This window comes from Paramisgurnus dabryanus, chromosome 18 (assembly GCF_030506205.2).
Source record: "Paramisgurnus dabryanus chromosome 18, PD_genome_1.1, whole genome shotgun sequence".
Lineage (NCBI taxonomy): Eukaryota > Metazoa > Chordata > Actinopteri > Cypriniformes > Cobitidae > Paramisgurnus > Paramisgurnus dabryanus.
The window spans coordinates 31,928,884-31,952,809 of record NC_133354.1 but is presented as its reverse complement, the minus strand read 5'-3'; the positions used below and the strand labels follow the sequence as shown (position 1 = coordinate 31,952,809).

General features: G+C 38.7%; 1 protein-coding gene across 1 annotated transcript in view; it reads right to left on the bottom strand.

Moving 5' to 3' along the window:
* The window catches only part of LOC135776752 (organic cation/carnitine transporter 2-like), a 147,758-nt gene that overhangs the window by 6,000 nt on the left and 117,832 nt on the right, over window positions 1-23,926 (bottom strand). Inside the window, exon 8 of the mRNA XM_065287654.1 lies at window positions 9,777-9,959. Coding sequence (XP_065143726.1) covers window positions 9,777-9,959 — 183 coding nt within the window. The remainder of the gene's footprint in view (window positions 1-9,776; window positions 9,960-23,926) is intronic.

Here is a 23,926-nt window from a genome sequence, read left to right as displayed (position 1 = left end):
CCGATCGGCGTATGAAATCAAATAACTATAGCGGCGCGAAAGTGACTGGGGAGCAGAGAACCCCCGGGCGAGTGACAGCTAAGTAGCGCGAGAGCGATTCCAGTTATCACATGGAGAAATCTGCTTTGAATCGCTCTCGCGGTACTTTGACATCACCAAGAGGTCTGCTTAGCGCCAAATGAAGTCGAACCTGCAGACAGTGTAGCTGCTCACATGACATTGTAAACAAACAGACACAGACCATGTGGAGAAATGATGGTGTGGTGTGTTTTGTCACACAGGGTCTTCAAGCGTGTAGTGTTGCAGCATAACTGCGTAGAGTGCTTAGTAACCTGGATTCCAGGTGCTTTGTCTCTTTGCTTGTAGCTGCAACCGCCATCTATACTCATGAGAGCGAAGGGGAGGCAGTTGCGTAAGCCCAACCCAATGTTGGTTAGAACGTCTCGTTGGCCAAGACTCTCATGCCACCTCCACGTGGTGCACCATGCCTTGCGGCCCCAGGCTAAGTGCATGAGGGATCTCGGAGTAGTCTGGAACCCCAGAGGTGCTGAGTTATGGCCCACCGGTGTGTGGACATACCCTGGCTCTTCACCAATCCAGACCCCACCTATGGGTTAAATAGCAAAATGCTAGCTTGGCAGCAGGAGTTGGCAGTCATGGTGTGAGCGTAGCCGTAGGTTTTCAGCAATCGGTCCCTCATGGCAGATAACTGAGCGGAAGAACCCTTCCAAGGTCAACGGTCAGGGACCAACACCCAGTTAGCGGGTACTGCGGGGCAACCCATCACAGCTCCAGCTGTCGCACATCTGTGCTCCGCTGGTGTTTGTAGTGCTGGGTCCAGAGGTGGATGTTTTGTTCTGGGCATGCATTCATCCACTAACCTTCTGCCCCGGCGTTTGACGTTTCAAGCAACTAACTACGATGGAATTGTCTGGAAAAAACCCTCAGCGACTGGCAACTCGGGAGCCCCCTGCAAACAGGGGTGCTGTCGTTGCTCGGCAGGGCTCGCGTTCTAGGCAGGCGCGTCCCAGTCGTCATCCTGTTACTGTATTTGGCATGTTGGAATGTCCGCTCTCTAGGGGTGTCTTCTCATCTTGACAGAGCCCAACCTCGAAAGTCTGCTTTTATAGATAAAGAACTTCTACGACTCGGGGTGGACATCGCAGCATTAAGTGAGACATGGCTCACCGGAAGTGGCTCTGTTCGTGAGGCAAACTACACGTTTTACTGGAATGGCTATCCCGAAAACCAAAAACCAGAGCATGGAGTGGGTTTTGCCATCCGAAATAAGCTGCTTTGTTTCACTGAAACTCCCATCTCCATCTCTCCCGGGTTGTCATCACTGCGACTTTATACCACCTCCGGCCCAGTGACATTACTTTCTACCTACGCCCCGACCCAAACTTCGCCAGATGATCACAAAGATGCTTTCTATCTCTTACTGAGTGAAACTCTTTCCAACATTAGGCGCGACCACCACATAGTTATCCTTGGTGATTTCAATGCTCGTGTGGGCAGCGACTCCAATGCATGGCCAGACGTGCTGGGTCCACATGGTGTGGGCTCAATGAACGACAATGGACAGCGCCACCTTGAGTTTTGTGCTTCACACCAGCTGTGCATTCCATCATCTTTTTTTGAAGGCTCAACATGGTCCAAGATAACATGGCAACATCCACGCTCTAAACGCTGGCATCAACTTGACCATGTAATCATCCACAAAAGCCACCTTCAGGACCTTACTCATGTCAGGTCCATGCACTCAGCTGACTGTGACACAGATCACTCACTTGTGCGCTGCAAGATTAAACTCAAACCCAAAAGAATCCATCTGTCTCGTCCTAAACCGTCTCCAACGCTCTACACTCTTGCAACCAAGTCGAAGGAAAACTGCCAAAAGTTTCAGGCTTCGTTACAAGCCAATTTTGCTTCATCCGCCCTTAATCAGGATGCTACATTGGCTTGGCTGCGCTTTCGCAACATAGTTAGGGATTGCGCTCTTTCCAGCTTCGGCAGATGCACCCAAAAACATCCAGACTGGTTTAGGTGTCATGCAGATATTCTCCTTCCTTCTCTTGCGGAAAAACGCGCGGCACGACTGGCTGTCAAACAAGACTCCTCCTCTCGTACCATCGCTCACTGGAAGCAGATCCGCTCAGAGGTGCAGCGTCTAACACGGAAGGCAAAACACCTCTACTGGGAAAACATCTGCAGGCGTGTAGAACATTGCTCTGCTACTGGTAATATTGGAGGAATGTACCAGGGGCTAAAGCAAGCTCTAGGTCCTCCTGTGAAGAAATCTTCCCCTCTACGATCTTCAACGGGTGAAATACTTACAAACCTCGACGACCAGTTAAATCGCTGGGTGGAACATTACAGCGCACTGTATGCTGAGCCTGTAATAGCGTGCGAAGCTGCTATAGTATCTGCTGTTCCCCTACTCCCAACCATGCCCGAGCTTGACAAAAACTTCACTCTTAATGAGGTCATAAACACCATCAGCCTCCTGAAGAATAACAAAGCCCCTGGTGTGGATGGGCTTCCACCGGAAATCTTTTCAAGCGGTGGCAACACACTTGCCGTGGAACTCCATCACCTCTTTTCAATCTGCTGGAATGAAGGGACCATCCCAGATGAATTACGTAACGCTAACATAGTTACTCTGTATAAGAACAAAGGGGATCGCTGTGACTGCAACAATTACCGCGGCATAGCTCTTCTCTCCCAGCCCGGCAAGGTCTTAGCCCGCCTTATCCTCCCACGCATACAGGTCATTGCAAACAGGATACTCCCGGAGAGTCAATGCGGGTTTCGTCCTGGTCGTTCAACCACAGACATGATTTTCTCAGTTCGACAAATCCAAGAGAAATGCATTGAGCAAGGCCGGCCCTTGTACGCAGTCTTTGTCGATCTTTGACTGCGTCAGCAGGTCTGGGCTCTTTACCATCCTTTGCCAACTGGGTTGTCCTCCTAAACTCTTGAAAATCATACAAGAATTTCATGTTAGCATGAAGGCAACAATACAGTTTGAAGGCTCTCGCTCCAAGGAATTTCCAGTTCTCTGTGGTGTAAAGCAAGGCTGCATACTAGCTCCAACTCTCTTCGGCATATTCTTTTCCGCTGTCCTGCGCCGAGCTTTCCCTGTTCCATCTGGAGTGCTACTTCACACACGCAGCTCTGGCAATCTCTTCAACCTGGCAAGACTACGCGCCAAAACAAAGATCAACCGAGTCCATATCCGGGAACTCCTATATGCAGACAATGCCGTCTTCATTGCCAACTCTGAGACTGAGCTGCAGGTTTTGTGCTCCTCCTTTGCTGCAGCATGCGAGGAGTTTGGACTGAACATCAGTCTGGGAAAAACAGTGGTCTTTGCTCAACCTGCTACGCTTTCACCCACAATCACCATCAATAACTGTGTACTGACAAACGTCTCAAAGTTCACCTATCTGGGTTCCACAGTCGACACCTTCAACAGACTAGACTGTGAATTGGACATCCGTATTGGGAAAGCATCAACAACCTTCGGCAGGCTCAGCGAGAGAGTATGGAAGAACAACTCGCTGTCTCTCCGCCTAAAAATTCAAGTTTACGAGGCCTGTATACTCAGCACTCTCTTGTACGGCAGTGAAACGTGGGCCACCTACCGCAGACACGAACATCGTCTGAACACCTTCCACTTTCGTTCCCTGCGCTCAATTACCGGCATAACCTGGAAGGATCACGTTCCAAACTCGGCTATCCTTTCTACAACCAAGTGCACAGACCTCTACACTATGCTGCGCACACGCCGCTTACATTGGGCTGGCCACATCTACCGGATGGATGAAAACCGGTTACCAAAAGCAATCCTGCATGGCGAAATTGCTGATGCCCCACGCCCAGTCGGGCGCCCGAAGCTCCGTTTTAAGGATGTCCTGAAGCGTGACCTTCGGTCGTTCGGTCTATCAAGTGATAACTGGGAAAACCTTGCCGCTGACCGAGTATTGTGGCGCTCCTCTATAAGATCTGGTGCCTCAAGATCTCACCTGCAGTATTTAGACTTCCTCAACAGTAGAAGACTGAAGCGCCTCACCAATCGTCGTTCTCGACGCAAAGGGCCTGAATGAATGAATGAATGATGTAATAATAATTAAGTAAAAGCCTATTTTCATTTTTAGACAATGCTTGTATATGCAACAAAAAAGCTTTTTATATCAATGACTATGCAAATTAGAGTTTATCCATGGTCATCTTAAATGTGTATTTATTAAAAAGTTCTGTTAAGTGAGCTTCCGTCAACGACGAGGGCAACTCAGCTAAGTCAGCCAGGACTTTTCTACACCGCCAGCTTACGTTTACAGCCCGGAGATTATACAGATGCTGATGTGTTTTGTTTTCATAGCATCATATGTGAGTGAATGTCTTTGATAGGGGACATAGTAGTGCATTTGTATGAGCATTTAAATATTTGTAAATCAAAATACACCTGATGACAGTTAGAATTTGAAGTATTGAGTATATGTACTGTATAATACAGTAATATATTCTGTATATGACCTTATTATGGTGATCCTGGGGTCGTGATGATGGGGCCCTTGAATATTGTTGCCCAGGGTATAACAAAGTGTTAATCTGGCCCTGATTACAGTAATATATTAGTTTTTGCTGTAACGCAGTAATATAACGCATTACTAATAAAATTTTGGTAATATTTTACTCGTTACAGTCTTAGTAACGAGCGCGTTACAACAATGCATTTCAAAAATAGACGTGTTATTATTTTTTTATTTATTTTTTGACCAATGCGCGCGACCAGCATCCACACAGGAAAAAGCTGCGGGTAAAATAGTAATGGCTGCGTCCCAAACAGCATACTTCCATACTATATAGTAGGTGAAAAGCACTACTTCTCGTAATCTTTGCCTTCTATATAGTATGGAAGTAGGCGGTTTGGGACGCAGCGTATGTCTGTTTCCAGGTGCTGTATGCAGCATGTTCATTTTTACTTTAATTTCGTATTTGACGCGTTTCTTAAAGAGCCGAATCTGGGAAGTCCGCGGCTGTATAAGCATTGATTAAAGTGGTCGCAATCAGGTCCGGTAGCGCCGCACACGCAAAATTCTGCGAATAAGAGCACTAAGTAAAAGCAACAGAAAGTTTCGGTCTCCCATGCTGCTTGACTTTTAGAAATCTTGCCAGTAAAATTAATTTCACCACACCAGCAATGACAAGGTAAGCTAACGTTGCTATTGCTACAGTCCATATACATAATAGATTGCTAGGCTATTCCTATGCTCACTACAGTTTTATTACAAACAGCAACCTAAACTACAACATAACATTAATGTAGACTTAAACGTGGTTATTTAAATAGTACATTTAAACATCACTGGTTAAAGTTTTTACCAGCCTTTGTATGGGAGCCTATATGCATTGTTTGGCAAAAAGCAGTGTTCCTCTGTTTGTCTGTGTTTTATATGTTAGCCTACATGTAATCCTTATATTGTACTGAAATGAGCTGTATTCCTTGAGGCCAAGTTGTGTCAACCCAGTGCATGCCAGGTTTGTGCTGTGAATCTGAATTAAAAGTGAATTAAAGAATAGAAATGAAAAGAGGTTGCGTGTCTTGCCATGTTATTAGTCTATAGGTTGCATTATAGTGGGCTATAGCTTTATTGTGTTTGGTATGTGTACCATCATTTACCAGACTTTTACCAGATCATTTGTCTATGTTTATGATTCTGACAGTCATTGTTAATGTTTTTTGCCATAAGTCTTCACTGTGCCTATTCAAAGCTCGAGGGCCAACACATAACTTCTAGATTTATAAGCATCAATAAACTACATTTTAACATTTTATAATGCCTAGTCATAATTCTGTTATTTTGATGAAAGTAACTCAAAAGTAACGCAAAAGTAGTGTAACTCATTACAGTTCAGAGTCAGTAATATTGTAATGTAACTAATTACTTTCAAATGACAGTAATTTGTAATATATAATGTATTACACTTTGGAAGTAACTTGCCCAACACTGGTCATTTTCGACAAGGTAGTTCAGCAGCAACTCAGTAGCAAGCCATTAAACAAACAGAGACCAGAAGTTAAGTTCTGCTCAGATGCTTAATCGGGTCACCTCACATGCATCCGATAAAACCGTCTATAGAAGTCAGTGAGTTCAGGTTGATAGATGATAAATGGTCTATTGCAGATTATTTAAAAATACAGAGAATACAGAGAAATACAGAGATGAGAGAAATGAAATAGACAGAGGAAGGACCTGCAAGAGATCACGAAGGTGAAGGTACAGGTGCAATCAGGGAGACTGAGATAGGGAAGAAAAATATATGATTTAATTGTAGGCTGGTGTGTATAGTGTGTTTAGTGTTTGTCTTTCAGTGGACTATGCTAAGGCTATAGACCTTTTGCGAGTCGACGTCACAGTTACGTCACGCGCGCATGTGGTGGCAGAAAAACAGTGGAAATGAATGAGACACGAGTGAAACGAACAATATAACTCACCAGAAAATGTTTTGTTGTGCTGTTGAGTGTCAGAATAGGAATGCCAAAATAGATGACCTTCATTTTTATAGTATATCGTCGTCGAAGACACCATTTGAAGATAAACGTAGGTGTTTATGGTTGCAATAAAAGCCCTCAACCGGACAGACTGGAGTGATGAAATCATCTGAAAATCTTTTAATTATTTGAATAGAAAATAATTAGAGAAGATATCCGGTGTTCTGTCGAAGTCTGATCCCTCTATGTGTTTCTTATAGCGTTTTCATCACGTTACGTTTATAATTTATTAAGAAAGATTAAAGATTTTAATTAGTTCATAATATCAATAATATTACCATTTATTAAAGTTTTCGTATTTTTTTTTCATTTTCTATTACTTCTTTTTACCATATATCTTAGCCTATGTCTTCTTCCTGTTTGTTCTAAATTATGATGTTTACTAATAAATATATAAACATAGCACACACACACACACACACACACACACACACACACACACACACACACACACACACACACACACACACACACACACACACACACACACATTCTGGTTTCCATGTTTTGTGGGGACGTAATGCATTTTATACTGTACAAACTGTATATTCTATTCCCCTTACCTACCCCATTCCCTAACCCCAACCATCACAGAAAACTTTCTACTACCTTAGATTTTCAGAAACATCATTCTGTTTGATTTATAAGCTTGTTTCCTAATGGGGACATCAAAATGTCCCCACGAGGTCACAAAAACACTGGTATTCATATCTTTGTGGGGACAATTGGTCCCCACAACGTGATAATTACCAGGTACACACACACACACACACACACACACACACACACACACACACACACACACACACACACACACACACACACACACACACGCACGCACGCACACACACACACACACACACACACACACACACACACACACACACACACGATGTAAAGTGTTAATAATATATAAACAGGCCTATACAAATTAATTTGTATGTAAACATAATAGTTTTAGATCAAACACGTAGGATAAAAATATAAGGAAGAAATTGAAAACAGGAATTGATTACATGTTTAATAAATGATATTATACAGAATACATGATAGTATTGCTCTTATAAGTACTTCAGAGATTCATACTGTAAAAATAATTGATTTACCAATAAAGAACAATACATATACATTACATACATGCAAGCATATCAGTGGCCAAGCCATTAAAACTTTTAATTTATTTAAAAAATAAACGTAACTTGGTGAAAACGTTATAAGAAACATTACACTTACAGTTTTTACCAATTGCTTACACACGTTTTCAAAACTAAGTCTCCTTTTTTCAAAACTCTAAACACAATTCTCAAAACTGCACACACAAAATGCAAAATAGCACATATCTCCTTCAAAATGCAACACTGCATTCAAAATGCCACAAACACGTGTCAAAATGAAGCATTTGCATCAAATGGCAAACACTTCTTTCAAAATAATACATTTTTGGATATACCATGTAAACACTGCTGTTCTAAATCTAAAGCTCTTTGGTCTTTCATGGGCTTATATCTACATTTCAATACAATGTTCTACAGTGAAAGTAATCTGCCGAGAGGGGTAAAAAGTACACCGGAGACCCCAATGCAATGTAGAAACAGAAAATATTTATTAGTCCAAATATTACTGTTGTATACATTAGCATACAACAAAACTATAAACATGTAAACCAAAAGTATATTCTTTACAGTAGAATACAGTAAATTGTGTGTGGGGTCCTGTTCCAGGAATTGGCAGGGGGGGTGCAGATTGACAAAACAGTGACCTTTGACCTATTTATAGGCATATCTATACTACTGTAAAGTAAAGCAGTGATTGGTTAGTGATCAGTAAAGCATTTAGTGTTTGCACATGTGAGGAGTGTGTCTGTGTGACCTGGTGAATGAGTGTAGCATTTTGATTGGTTGTGTTTGGAAAAGGAAAGCAAGTGACTTCCTCATAGATCTTTGTGTTTTAGGTAGAGAATTGTGTGTAGTGTTTTGAAAAAAGTGTTTTATGCAATTGAAAACTGAGTCAAAGGCTGAGAAATAGCTTATGGTTTTGAAGATTTGGCATGTAGTTTTGCACTTTGAGTGAGAGGTTTTGAAAATCGTGTGACATGAAAAGATTTTGTGTGTAACCAATCGTAAAAAACTGTAAGAGAAATATAGGGGAAACAGACTTCTACAGAACACCGGATCCTTAAAAATCACAGTTTAATGCTAAAACACTTCACACAGCTATTGAGAAGCATTCACTTTCTGCCACCAGTTGGGCTCCGCCCACAAAAAAACGTCATCTCTGTTTGCAAACACGCAAAAGGTCTATAAAGGCCTTTTTTTTGTTTATACTGTTTTTACAATAAAACTCAACAACATTTTTATTCTTGAAGTGATCTTTTTATGCTATGATGATTAGATTCACTGTGTTGGACTGAACTGAAGCCTTGAACTTGAAACTGCAGCACTTATGAAAATGAACCATGGTTTTATTACCGTAAAAAAAAACATGGTTACTGTAGTAAAACCATGGTTTTGCTAATAGTAATCAATACACCACGGTAACTACACTTTTACCACAGAAATATGCAAAAGCAAAGCGCTTTCCACCAATTGCAAATAGAGCTTAAAAGAGTTTGCATCTTTTAGGCTTAAACAGACAAATACACAGACATTTCTCGAAATAGCTGTCTTACTAAGTATCATAGTAAACAATTAACCGAATGTGACATGATCCTGCCAGCCTTTCACAGTAATTCATAATTCAAGTATTTTTTTTTAAGTTAACCCAACTTGTATAAATGTACAGTATGCATGTTGGAAACAATGTTCAGATTAAAATATTAAGCAAATATCAAGTTTCACTCACTGGCAATCTTTACATAAGAGCAAAAACAGCATATACAAATTAACAGAATGACTCATCAGAATGCAAGGTCAGTATAACTACTATAAAAAGATTGCGTTTGTGCAAGACCAAGTTGGTGCCACCAACTGAGAAAGTAAGTCGCAACAGTGTGACCAGTGGGAAAAATGAGGCTAGAGCCCGGTCTGCAAATAAATAAACTCATACAGGTTTAGAACAACGTGAGGGCGAGATGTTGTACACTGGGCTGGAAAGTTTGAGGTGTAAATGATGAGATAAGTGTGGAAAATACAAATTATGATTTTTATCTGTTGGATTCCTACTTACATCTCCTTTAGCAGATTGGAGAATATTAAGGATATTAGTTTGAGTAGTTTACCTAAGTAGATGAAGTATGGTGCAGTAATGGAGCCGACTCTGGATACCATTGAGCAGACTCCTAATGCAGAGCTCCTCAGAACGGTGGGGTAAAGCTCGGCACTTGCAGGGAAGGCGATTGAAAAGGCTGCTGACATGCCAAACTTTCCCAACATCACCAACGAAATGGAAACAGAATTCATATCTGTTAGTTGAAAGGAGACAAAACACCCGATCAAAGTTGAGAAAAGGTTGTGCCAAGATCAAAAACATCTTTAGACGGGTAGATCTGCATTTTCATTCTAATCCTTATACTTGGCTAATACCAGAGTGCAGTACGAGATTCAACCAGGCCTGTTGGATAAATTAAAACGTCAGAAATAAAAGTAAAACATGCTAATCAGTGAGGATGAAGAGAAAGCAGCCAGGTGGAGGAGAAAAGGAAAAAGAGCACGCAAAAAAAACTCTTCAAGAAGAAGCAGCAAAATGTTGCAGAATTTCCAATCTGTTGAGAGCTTCAAGTGGAGGACAGTTTCATCTCTAATAGGTACAGTAGTTTTTTTCTTTGCAACTATTGAACTGCTAACAAATATAAGCGGTAGCACCCCATGATCATCACGTAAAAATTATGCTAAAAGACATTAATAGTACTTATTGTGAAGTTAAATAAGTATTTTAGCAGACAAATATAAAAAATGTTTTAGGAGGGGAGCAGGGAGACAAGATTAACAAATCTGAGTCATAAAAATGCATTAACATTTTTATTATTTAAAAAAAACATTTTGTCATAATGTAGTCACTATTGTACTAATTTGAAGTTTTAGAAAACTATGTCTGCCAATTTGTGAGGTTTAAAACTGTTCCCTTTTGTCCACATCAATGGGTTTGCAGTCGGCCCTCCAATAAATATATCAGTCTGTGTGTAATAAATGAACATAATATACAAGTTTCACTTTTTGAATGGAATTTGTGAAATAAATAAACTTCTAATTATATGACCAGCACCTGTATATGCATACATACACACACACGCACGCACGCACGCACGCACGCACGCACACACACACACACACACACACACACACACATGTTGGTGAATGTGGTTTACGGGGACATCTCCATAGACGCAATGCATTTTATACTGTCCAAACTGTTATATTCTATTCCCCTTACCTACCCCAATCCCTAACCCCAATGTCACAAAAACCTGTTGCCAGTCTTTAATCTATGAAAAACTACCATTTAGTATGTTTTTTAGCGTTTCAGTTTATGGGGACACTCTCTGTGTCCCCGTAAACCACGTTTATATCATAATAAACATGTCATTATACACTATTCATGTCCTCGTAAACCACATAGACCAACACACACACACACACACACACACACACACACACACACACACACACACACACACACACACACACACACTCATGCACACACGCCCGCACGCGGTTTACGGGGACATTTCCATACACCATGCATTTTATACTGTACAAACATTCCCCTAACCTACCCAAGTCCCTACCCCCAATGTCACAAAAACCTGTTGGCAGTCTTTAATTCATGAAAAATTACCATTCAGGATGTTTTTTAAGCTTTTCAGTTTACAGGGACACTTCCTGTGCACACACAAGATGATCATGCAGTGTAATAAATTTAATTTACAGCAAAAAATACAATGTATTGTGTAATGTTACCATGAGAGAACACGACATTGACACAGCAATATTTCCTCAGCCTCCTTCCTCTTTAAAGCATCTTTAAACTTTAAAAACATGTTGTTTGTCGTGACTCTTCATTTTAATACTGTCTCGGTTAAGGTAATTTGTGTAATGTTACCACAAGAAAACACGACATTGACACAGCAATATTTTCTCAGACTCCTTCCTCTTTAAAGCATCTTTAAACTTTAAAAACACGTCGTTTTTGTCATGAGTCTTCATTTTAATACTGACTCGGTTACAGTAATTTGTGTAATGTTGGACATACGACAAAACAACGGGACATTGACACAGCAATATTGCCTCCAGACTCCCTCATCCTCTTTAAAGGGCCATTTCACCGATAAGAGCATTAATCTTTATGGAAAGTGGGTCATATTTGTAGTCAAAATGTAACATAAATTTAGAATTTTGTGTCTATTTGACCGAGAAAAGACAGAACGTGACTTTAGAGCACATTTGTATGAAAAACTACAACTCCCACTATGCACCACAATGCACAGCTCTGCAAGCCACTCCCATTAATCGGAACACGGCTCAGACATGCTATTATGTACATAAATGCCACGTTAGTAAAACATCAACAAGAAAATAGCCATCACCACTGTGTCTGACAGACACCAATCATGACTTACTTTTAAACGTGATGTTACATTGTGGTATACACAATAACACTCTGGCCTGGTGTGTAGCAAAGTCTTATTCAAACAGTAACGTGCGGTTTCAGATCCGCAGTACAAATGTCTTTTCAAGTATTTAAAAAAGGGTATGCATTTTAAATGTTTATTTAGTTTTACCAATTTTCTTTTTGTCTCTTGTTTACTGTAATTACATTTGTGTTATTATTGGCCTCACTGCTCTCACAATATAGACATATAAAACACCGCTCAGATATGCTATTGTGTATATAAATGCCACGTTAGTATAACAAAGAAAATAGAAACACTCACTTTAGTCAGACGTCCGTTTATCCCTGCATCCTCCACACAAACGCGTCCCCTGCATAATATCTCCACAGATGCGCAGCCTCAGCTCTTGGAGCTTGTGCTCGTAAACCGAAACACGTCTTTGAAATAAGCACGCAACCAGAAACATTCGCAAAACAAACGTTCATATCCTTATCTGATCCAGAAATGTTAAACCGAAAGCAAACAGCGCGAGTCCGTCCAAGCTTATATACTCCGCAGCGCGTCTGCTCGTAAACCGAAACACGTCCGTGAAATAAACATGTCCAAACGCGCGCAAAGTTCCTCTCTTACCTAGAAACCTTCACCAAACAAATGTCCATATCCTTATCTGATGCAGAAATGTAATAAAGCAAGCACAGGCACCGAGATACAGGCAGTAGTCTGTCCAAGCTTCTCTACGCAGTAGAGGCCGATGGTTGCTGCGTCTTCCCCGGGCACCTCTACTCAGCTGAAGCACAGGCTCCGGCCTACTCCTCGGGCTTCTGTTCCTACATCTGCCTCAGCTCTTTGCAGTATTGTGGCTCATAAAGGTGCAATGAACAGCGGATTAGAGCATCACGCTTGCAAAATCACCCTCTTCTATATCATACTGATTAACTTCCACTGTTATTGTAACATGAATTCTGGCTCGCTCCACAACTTCTGTTTAGCTTAGCTTAGCATAAAGATGGCGGCTGATCGTTTTTTTCCGTCTGTGTTCGTATATTTTCTTAAGTCCCACCCACTGATATGTAATAGGTCTGTAGTGTGAGTGGGTCCCACCCATAGCCCCCACCTTGGAAAAATGAGGAATGAGTGTCTGTAGTCTTTCACACTGAACAGAGATACAGGATTTCCTTCTTTCAATGACACAAAATTACGATTTTTACATCATTGAAAGAAGGAAGTGCCTCACTGAAATCAGTATTTCTCCCGTCTCAGGAGAAACTGAGGGAATGATGCACGACCATTCAAAAACATGACTGGGGTTCTAACGGTACAAAGCTTAATGCAAATGGGTAAAGTTTCCCTTTAAAGCATCTTTAAACTTTAAAAACGTGTTGTTTGTCGTGACTCTTCATTTTAATACTGACTCGGTTACAGTAATTTGTGTAATGTTGCACATCCCTTATGCAAATTAACCATGTTTTTTTGTGGTAAAAGTGTAGTAACCATGTTTTTTTGGTGTATTGATTACTATGAGCAAAACCATGGTTTTACTAAAGTAACCATAGTGTAACTTTGGTTTTTGCAAACCATAGTTGTCAAAACCATGGTTATTTTGTGGTAACCATGGTTTTACTACAGTAATCATCGTTTATTTGGTTTTAACTATAGTAAAACCATGGTTACTTTTCGTAGGGGATACGACGAGACAACAGGACATTGACACAGCAATATTGCCTTAGACTCATTTTTATTAGCAGATTAATGTGCATTGAGTACACCACAGTTCTGTAACGTTAAGTGGAAAATTAATTCATGTATCTCAGTAAAGACTAATGTTAACTGACTGTCTGTCTGTCTGTTCTCGACCAAACAGTCACTCAAGATCTTTTAAAGGTAACTTTACCACATTTATTCATTAATTTATTATTTTGTGAGTACACCACAGTTCTGTAAGTGAAAAATTTATTAATATATTATGTTTTCTCTCTCAGTAAGGACTAACGTTAACTGACTGCCTGTCTGTCTTCAAGACCTTTTAAAGGTAACGTTACCACGTTTATTCCTTCAATTACAACCCCAAATCAGAAAAAGTTGGGACACTGTAAAAATTGTGAGTAAAAAAGGAATGGAATAATTTACAAATCTCATAAACTTATATTTTATTTGCAATAGAGTATAAATAACATATCAAATGTTGAAAGTGAGACATTTTGAAATGTCGTGCCAAATATTGGCTCATTTTGGATTTCATGAGAGCTACACATTCCAACAAAAGTTGGGACAGGTAGCAATAAGAGGCCGTAAAAGTTAAATGTACAAATAAGGAACAGCGTAAGGACTAATTTGCAACTTATTAGGTCAATTGGCAACATGATAGGGTATAAAAAAGCCTGTCAGAGTGGCAGTGTCTGTCAGAAGTCAAGATGGGCAGAGAATCACCAATTCCCCCAATGCTGTGACGAAAAAAATTTTCAGAGTTTCTCAGAGAAAAATTGCAAAGAGTTTGAAGTTATCATCATCTACAGTGCATAATATCATCCAAAGATTCAGAGAATCTGGAAAAATCTCTGTGCGTAAGGGTCAAGGCCAGAAAACCATACTGGATGCCCGTGATCTTCGGGCTCTTAGACGGCACTGCATCACATACAGGAATGCTATTGTAATGGAAATCATAACATGGGCTCTGGAATACTTCCAGAAAACATTGTCGGTGAACACTATCCACCGTGTCATTCGCCGTTGCCAGCTAAAACTCTATAGGTCAAAAAATAAGCCATATCTAAACAATATAGCTGCAAAGCAGCGATGCAGGGGTCAAGCCAAAAAGGGCACAGAATGAAGTATCAATAATGACTGTCAGTAATGAAGTTTTCAGTAGATTAAGGCAAAAATTGCAATTTTTCAAATCTTCTTTATCTTGGTGGCGCTGCACCGAAACAATAGATGGTGCCGCGGGTCATGATTGTGATGACACCCACCAAATTTTATATACATATGATTAAGCAATGTTGAGATATAGCCTCAAATGACTTGACCACTGGGGGCACTGCACCAAAACAATAGATGGTGCCTCAGGTCATAATTGTGATGACACCCACCAAATATGGTGTACACACAATAAAGCGATCTGGAGATAAAGCCTCAAAACTCTTAACCACTAGGGGGCACTGAAAAGTTTACAAGGGCTTTCAAAAAAATGCTGATGAAATAGGTGGCTCTGTGACAAAACATTTCATGCACCCTCAGTACATGACATTTACAAGGAAACATTCACCTATTCATACACTGTCAGCCATGCGAGAGCCATCCAGCTCATCGGGAGCAGTTGGGGTTCTCAATGATACCTCAACACTTGGTCAGGTGGAGCTGGGGTTTGAACCACCAACCTTCCGATTTATAGACAACCTACACTAACCACTTAACCACTGGAAATACGCACATTAATATGCAAAACTTTTGCAAAGATATAGCCTCAAATCCATTCCGGCGTGCTCGCCATAATATTTGTTGATGCGCTATACAATAACTGATTGGTCTATCAAAATCTTTTTATGACTTTTTGTCTAGAGTCTAGATTGTGTGTACCAAATCCAAGCCAATCAAATGAACGCTGTAGGAGGAGTTTGAAAAAGTTGGTATGCTTTGTAATTGAAAATGGCCATCCGAAAACATTTTGGTATCGTTTGACTCTGCATGCCTCAAGGAATCTAACAATAGCAATTTCATGATTTTAGACTCAATTTTGCAGTATAAAAACAAAAACAGTCACTTTTCAAATCTCGTGACCACTAGGTGGCCTTGTGACAAACCGTTCCATGCACCCTCAGTTCATGACATATAACAGTTGGGGTTAGATGTCTCACTCATGGACACCTCAACACTTGGTCAAGTGGAGCTGGGGTTTGAACCACCAACCTTCCGATTTGTAGACAACCTACACTAACCACTGAACCACTGGCAATGCACACTCAATGTGCAAAACTTTTGCGAAGATATAGCCACAAATCCATAATTTTAATATCAAGCTAGCATTAGATATAAGCAAAAATAGCAATTTTTCAAATCTCGTGAACACTATGTGGCACTGTGACAACTGTGCACGCACCCTCATGTCATGACTGCCATCAAAACTACTTTGGCAAAGATACAGCCTCAAATCCGTTTGTTCGCGCTCTACGTAAAATGTTATGACGCGGTATACGGAAACGGATCGGCGAATAGACCATAACTATATAAAAATATTTTACAAACAATTCAAAATATCAAAATAAATAGCATAACCGAAATGACGTCATATGGTGCAATCGAATCGGCATGAGCCAAGGAATCAGAAGAAACAAGAATTGCGTTTCTATGACGTACGGGTCAGCAGTTATAACCAAAAATGTAAGTGAAAATTTGGACTGTTGGTGGCGCTATTGGGTTTGACATAGACACTCCAAATATGGTGTGTTGACTATTTGGAATGTCCTCTTTGAGTGTGCCAAATTTCATAACTTTCCTACGTACGGTTCTATGGGCTGCCATAGACGCAATGGCGGAAGAAGAAGAATAATAGAAAATAATAATAATAAGAAAACTAACAATCCCAATAGGACCCAGAAGCACAGGCGTTTTCTCTGGGCCAAGGCTCATTTAAAATGGACTTTGGCAAAATGGAAAACTGTTTTGTGGTCAGACGAATCAAAATTTGAAGTTCTTTTTGGAAAACTGGGACGCCATTTCATCCAGACTAAAGAGGACAAGGACATCCCAAGTTGTTATTAGCGCTCATTTCAGAAACCTGCATCTCTGATGGTTTGGGGTTGCATGGGTGCGTGTGGCATGGGCAGCTTACACATCTGGAAAGGCACCATCAATGCTGAAAGGTTTATCCAAGTTTTAGAGCAACATATGCTCCCATTCAGACGTCGTCTCTTTCAGGGAAGACCTTGCATTTTCCAACATGACAATGCCAGACCACATCCTGCATCAATTACAACGTCAAGACTGCGTAGAAGAAGGATCTGAGTACTGAAATGGCCAGCCTGCAGTCCAGATCTGTCACCCACAGAAAATATTTGGTGCATCATAAAGAGGAAGATGCGACAAAGACGACCTAAAACAGTTGAGCAACTAGAAGCCTGTTTTAGACAAAAATGGGACAACATTCCTATTCCTTAACATTGGTCCTCCTCCAGCTGTTTCTTATATGTACATTTAACAATTCCGGCCTCTTATTGTTACCTGTCCCAACTTTTTTTGGAATGTGTAGCTCTCATGAAATCCAAAATGAGCCAATATTTGGCATGACATTTTAAAATGTCTAACTTTCTACATTTGATAGGTTATCTATATTCTATTGTGAATAAAATATACGTTTTTGAGATTTGTAAATTATTCCATTCCGTTTTTACTCTTTTTTACTTTTACAATTTCTACAGTGTCCCAACTTTTTCTGATTTGGGGTTGTATTTTGTTGTGAGTACACCACAGTTATGTAAGTGAAAAGTTTATTCATATTTGTGTGTTTCTCTCTCAGTAAGGACTAACATTAACTGAATGTCTGTCTGTCTGTTCTTAACCAAACAGTCATTCAAGACCTTTTAAAGGTAATGTTACCATATTTATTCATTCATTTATTATGTTGTGAGTACACCACAGTTCTGTAAGTGAGAAATTGTGAGAAATTGAGACTGGCTGACTGTTCTCGACCAACCATCATTCACACACAAAAACTTTAAAGGTACCACATTTGTTTATTATGTTGTTAGTATACCACAGTTCTGTTAGTGGAACATTTATTCATATTTTTGTGTTTTCTCACAAGTATGAACGCGTCTTTACCATTGAGAAGGCTGACTGACTTTCATCTACCAACCGTTACAAACTAAAGAAATGTTACAACAAGTGGACCTATTTATTTACTCATCATGCTGTGAGTACACCACAGTTTTGTCAGTGAAAATATTATATTTGTGTTTTCTCACTGCTTGGCGTAGACAAATGTGACACTGTGTAATTTGGAAATTTCATGGGAATAGTTATATCTTAAAAATGTTTAAAGGTCGTTTGAATTAAGGAACAGTACACTGATTTAGTTTTTAAATATTCCTGTTTGGACAGTCTATTAAAGTCATAAAGGAATACTTAATATATTTTATAAGGAATGTGTAAGTCTAATATTAGTTTTAATGTGAATCTGGAAGGAACAGCACACTTTTTTTATGTCTAAAGCAATGTTTGTAAAATAAATGATTGTTCAATAAACTAATAATTTTACCCTTATCTGTCATTATTTTTTATACTAATGTTTTTCTGATCTTATGTAACTTAATTAATTTGAGTTAAATCAACAAACCATTTAAGGCAATCGGTTTCCTCAAACCATTTGAGTAGCTATATATAGTTGTGTTAACTTATTCATTTGAGTTAAGTCAACTTAAACCATTTAAGGGAATCGGTTTCCCAAAACCATTTGAGTAGCTATGTAGTTGTGTCAACTTATTCATTTGAGTTAAGTCAACTTAAACCATTTAAGGCAATCGGTTTCCTCAAACCATTTGAGTAGCTATATAGTTGTGTCAACTTATTCATTTGAGTTAAGTCAACTTAAACCATTTAAGGCAATCGGTTTCCCCAAACCATTTGAGTAGCTATATAGTTGTGTCAACTTATTCATTTGAGTTAAGTCAACTTAAACCATTTAAGGGAATCAGTTTCCCCAAACCATTTGAGTAGCTATATAGTTGTGGCAACTTATTCATTTGAGTTAAGTCAACTTAAACCATTTAAGGCAATCGGTTTCCTCAAACCATTTGAGTAGCTATATAGCTGTATGAACTTAATAAAATTTATCAAGTGTACTAAAACCATTTGAGTGGTATGAACTTAAGCAAACTTAATATATTTGAGTAAAGGGAACTCAAACATGTTAGTCATATGCACTTATAATTTACAGTTTACAGTACTTATATGTATAAGTTTTAAAACTTAAACGGTTCAAGGCAGTCGGTTTCCTCAAACGGTTTAAGTTGAGTTAACTTATTGGGTTTTACAGTGTGGAATGAATCAGACATGATGCAGAATTTGTCAATATTTTATGTCATTTTTTACACCAAGTAATTCCAAAATACAAGAATTTGTATACAAACCGTCCACTGATACAGATACAATAGTAATGCTAATCTACTATGTCTTCTCCATTTGGCCAATTGTTTTTATAGCATTTATTTTTAAGATTTAAAATATATTTCATTAAAATATTACTGTAGAAATGTAGCAAATTGCTGTCTTATTCAGTTGTGTATTATGTTATTGTTCTGAACATAAGTTCAACAGTTTTGAAAACAATATGTAAGCATGCATTTTGTGCCAAAGCAATTATAATTGATCATCAGTTTATCCACATAGATTTCTGTTGTGCTCACTGTGTGAAGAGTTTTGCAAAAGTGAACCAAGTATTGAGAAATGTGTCCTAGCGTCTGTAAAAAACTGTAAGACAGCAATTTGCTACATTTCTACAAAAAATATTTTAATGAAATATATTTTAAATGTTAAAATTAAATGCTATAAAAACAATTGTCCAAATGGAGAAGACCGAGTAGATTTGCATTTGTATGAGTGGATGGTGTGTATACAAATTGTTGTATTTTGGAATTACACAAAAATAAAATAAATTAAATATTGAAGAATTCTGCATCATGTCTGATTAATTCCAGTAACATATATTGCAGTGAATTATAAACAGAGGAAACATTGTATAATGCTATATGTTGTTAGTGTTTTTTAGGTCATTGTTTTGTGGGTGACAAAGTGTGTTTGTCGGCTGTCAACCTTTGCTAGTGTTTTAGAATAATGAGTTTATTTGAGACCTGAATAAAGTGTTTTGGTAGTTGTAAGTAGTTATATAGGACCACCATTCGTCAAACTAATGATTTATGACCCCCTTGACAGGTCGTGTTCTGACAGGTCGTGTTTTATGACCCCTTGACAGATGGCGTTTTATGACCCCTTGACAGATGGTGTTTTGACAAGTCGTGTTTTATGACCCTTGACAGATGGTGTTTTGACAGGTCGTGTTTTATGACCCTTGACAGATGGTGTTTTGACAGTTTGTGTTTTATGACCCCTTGACAGATGGTGTTTTGACAGATTGTGTTTTATGACTCCCTTGACACATGGTGTTTTGACAGGTCGTGTTTGACAGTTGCCGCCAGCGTCTCTCTCCCCCTCCATCCCTCCCTCATTTCTAGCCCGTGCGCGTCTCACCACTGAGTGTCTCACAGCGGGTGCGTGTTGTAAACGAGTAAAGATTTCTAAAACTCAATGTTGGTAAAATAATTCACCATTACACTGACAAAAAGTAAATGTTTATTTTAGATTTAGACAAATCATGAACAAGGCTCTGATTAAAACTTTTGGTTGTAACATCACAAGTTATTTAATTAAATATTCCGTATACGTGTATAGTTTATGCAATGACCTAAGCCATAACCTTCGGTGCCGTCAATACTACAATCTTTAGACGAAAGTCTAAACTAAATAAAATTTTAAACGGTTCATGAGGTCCGTGAATCTTTTCATGACCTGCTCTATAGTTTCACGCATATTAAAGAGCACTCTCCAGCGGTGCCTGACAAAGCGCCGGGTGAGCGTTCATATTTGCCATTTTAAAATAAACTTAATCAATGTAATTCTGTCCACTATGGCAAAATAGGAGTTTATTTTAGATTTAGGGGATTCTTTAACCAAGTCTCTGATTAAGACATGTGTATACGTGCACCGATGGTGACAGAGAACTTATATCTGACGTTAATAAACTTTTAAATGTTTTTAAGACGTCTTCACCCCATTTTAGGGGTTTATTTTTAATTAAAGGCTTCTTAAAACATGTGTGAAAATGTGTATATTATACAAAGAGTCTTACATTGTCTGCTCTGACAAAAATAAGGTATTATTTTAGATTTTAGGTGAATTGAATGCGTGTATCTTATAAATACAACTTGATAATACGTTTGTTTTGTCAAGAGACTTCTTGAAAGTCACACAAGAATAAAATATTTTAGTTGCAACTGGCTAAACTTAAATCTGCTATTATCTATTTAACTATAAGCTATATTTTTCTGATCAGCTCAAACAGAAGCTGCTCTGTGAGCGTCTGGGTGTTTGAGATAATTCACAGCAGGGGGCTGATTAAACTAGTGTCTTTTAAAACCGCTGTGGTAATGTGTAATATGGTCACTCTGTCAAAACAAAGCATTTGCTTGTAACAAATTATTTAATGAAATATTCAGCAGGGGTATAGCAATGAACTGTGCCAAAACCACCGGGGGCCGCCAATAACACATTCTTTAGACTAAAGGCTATTTATTTTAAACTAAATAAAAGTTTAATCTTTTCAGGCATAGTACTCTGATCACACCATTAGATCGCGCTCCGGCGTTTACAATAGAGAACATACGCGGATGCGTGTTCATATCTACCGTTAAGAAACTTTTAAACGATTAAAGACATTTTCATATCATCTTCTGGGGTTTGTTTTAAATTAATGACATCTTAAAACCAACTGTGAATATGTGTTTATTACACAATAAATGTAATTCTGTTCGCTCTGACAAAATAAGGGTTAATTTGAAATTTAGGGAATTCTTTAATCAAGTCTCTGATTAAAACACATGAATGCGCGAACCACCGTTGCCAGAGAACGTACGCTGATGCGCTCTTATGACGTTAAGAACCTTTTAAACGTTTAAGACATTTCAGTCCCTCTACTGGTTTGAATTCATTAATGTCATCTAATATCCAAGTGTGTACATGTGTATTTACGATAAATGTAACACGGTACGCATTGTCAAAAAAAAAGATTTCTTGAACATGGTATTCCAGTGTGTGTTTCTAGTCTTGCGAGTGCTCGTCATATTTATTGATGTGAAAAAAAAAGTTTGTTGTTTTGTGCGGTCGGGTTCTGGACGGACAGTTTTAATGAGTCTCTCCGCACCATACGTTAACACCCAGCGGCCCTAGTGTGTCTGAACAGCGGTGGTGTTCAGTGGACCGTACTGTTTCTAAAACTCTGTGTTGGTAAAATAAGTGTAATTCAGTCCCCATTGACAATAACTAAAAGGTTTACTTTAGATTTTAGTTAGAGCACCAGAGCCTATTTTAGGGGAGACACTGCAGGATCTAAAAGTTTGTAACAGTACAAAATTATTTAATGAAATATTCATTACGTTTACATTTAAGCAATGAATTGTACCAAAACCACCCTAGGTCGACAATTCTTTAGACTAAAGTCTATTTATTTTAAACTAAATAAAAGCTGATTCGCTTCACGATATCTGTGAAGCTTTTCAAGCAGAGGGTTCTGTTCAAACCATTAAAGATCGGGGCTCCGGCATTTACAATAGAACATACGCGGATGCCTGCACATATCGGCCATTAAGAAACTTTTAAACGATTAAAGACATTTTCATCTCATATTCTGGGTCTATTTTAATCTAATGACACCTTAAAACCAACTGTGAATATGTGTTTATTACACAATAAATGTAATTCTGAGCGCTCTGGTTATATAAAAGTTATTTTAGGCATATCATTATCCCATACTCATAAGATAATGATTAAAACATGTTATTGCATAGAGCAATAAACACAAGCACTCACATATCTATGGTTTTAAAAACAAACTTTTTAATGTTTAAGACATTTTGACCCCATTTACTGGTTTTGTGTCCGCTGTGGATCCCAACCTCTAAGTGTTTATTATACAACAAATGCAATTCTGTCCGCATTTCTAGTTTTAGAACGCCTCTGATTTAAACATGGGGTTTAATGGCCATGTGACTTTTATGACAAAATCTATTCGATCTTAATTTTTTTTTTTTTTAACATCCAAATGTTCTGATACACAATCCATAATTAAACATCTAGGTGTGTATGAGTAAGATTATATCTAATGTCACATGAGCAGCACCGAGTCGCGCTCGTGTCTGTGTGTGTGTGTGTGTGCATCCAGTCTGTTTATGTGTGTGCGTGTTTATGAGCCCGTGTCTTTGCAAGGTGTGTGCATGTGTGTGTGTGTGTGTGTGTGTGTGTGTGTGTGGTTTTGTTAAACATGATTGTGTGCTTCTATTAAACTATCTATATCAACAACACCAGATAGGATGGACCTCTACATAACAGTAAAATCATGTACACATATTAAATAGGTAAACCTTAACACTTATTTAAAAAATAAAAATATACTATTCGAACATCCTAACCTGATATTAGGTTAGATTAGTTTTTAAGGTCAATCAGCGTCTTTAGCTTTACGACTTACAGCACAAAACCCCCATTGACAGGAGCAATGACAGGATTTTTATGAAGTGGAGCAGACCCTTGGTTTGCCTGAGGGGTTAGGTTCAACTTAGGTTAACATCTATCAGTGCATAATAAGCAAACATGAAATAATATTTTACCTATGGTTTGTTACTGATGTTCCTAGTTTCGCGTATTTTTCTGAAACAAACTTTTCTTTTCAAACTTAGGCTGCATTCATATATTAGCCTTTTTCATACATTGTAAATAGATTTCTGCACTAGTGTCAACTTATGTGTGAGCTTATGTAAATTCATCAGATGGTGTTAGGTGTGTATTTTCTTAAACAAACATTTTGCTTTTCAAACTTAGGCAGTCTTCATACGTTTGTCTTTCGATAAGTTGTTCATAGTTTTTATTTGTTAGTGTCAACTTATGTCTGAGATTTTGTAAATTCATCAGATGTTTCTTACTTGTGTATTTTCTTAAATAAACATTTTGTTTTTCAAACTTAGTTAGTCTTCATACGTTTGTCTTTCGATAAGTTGTTC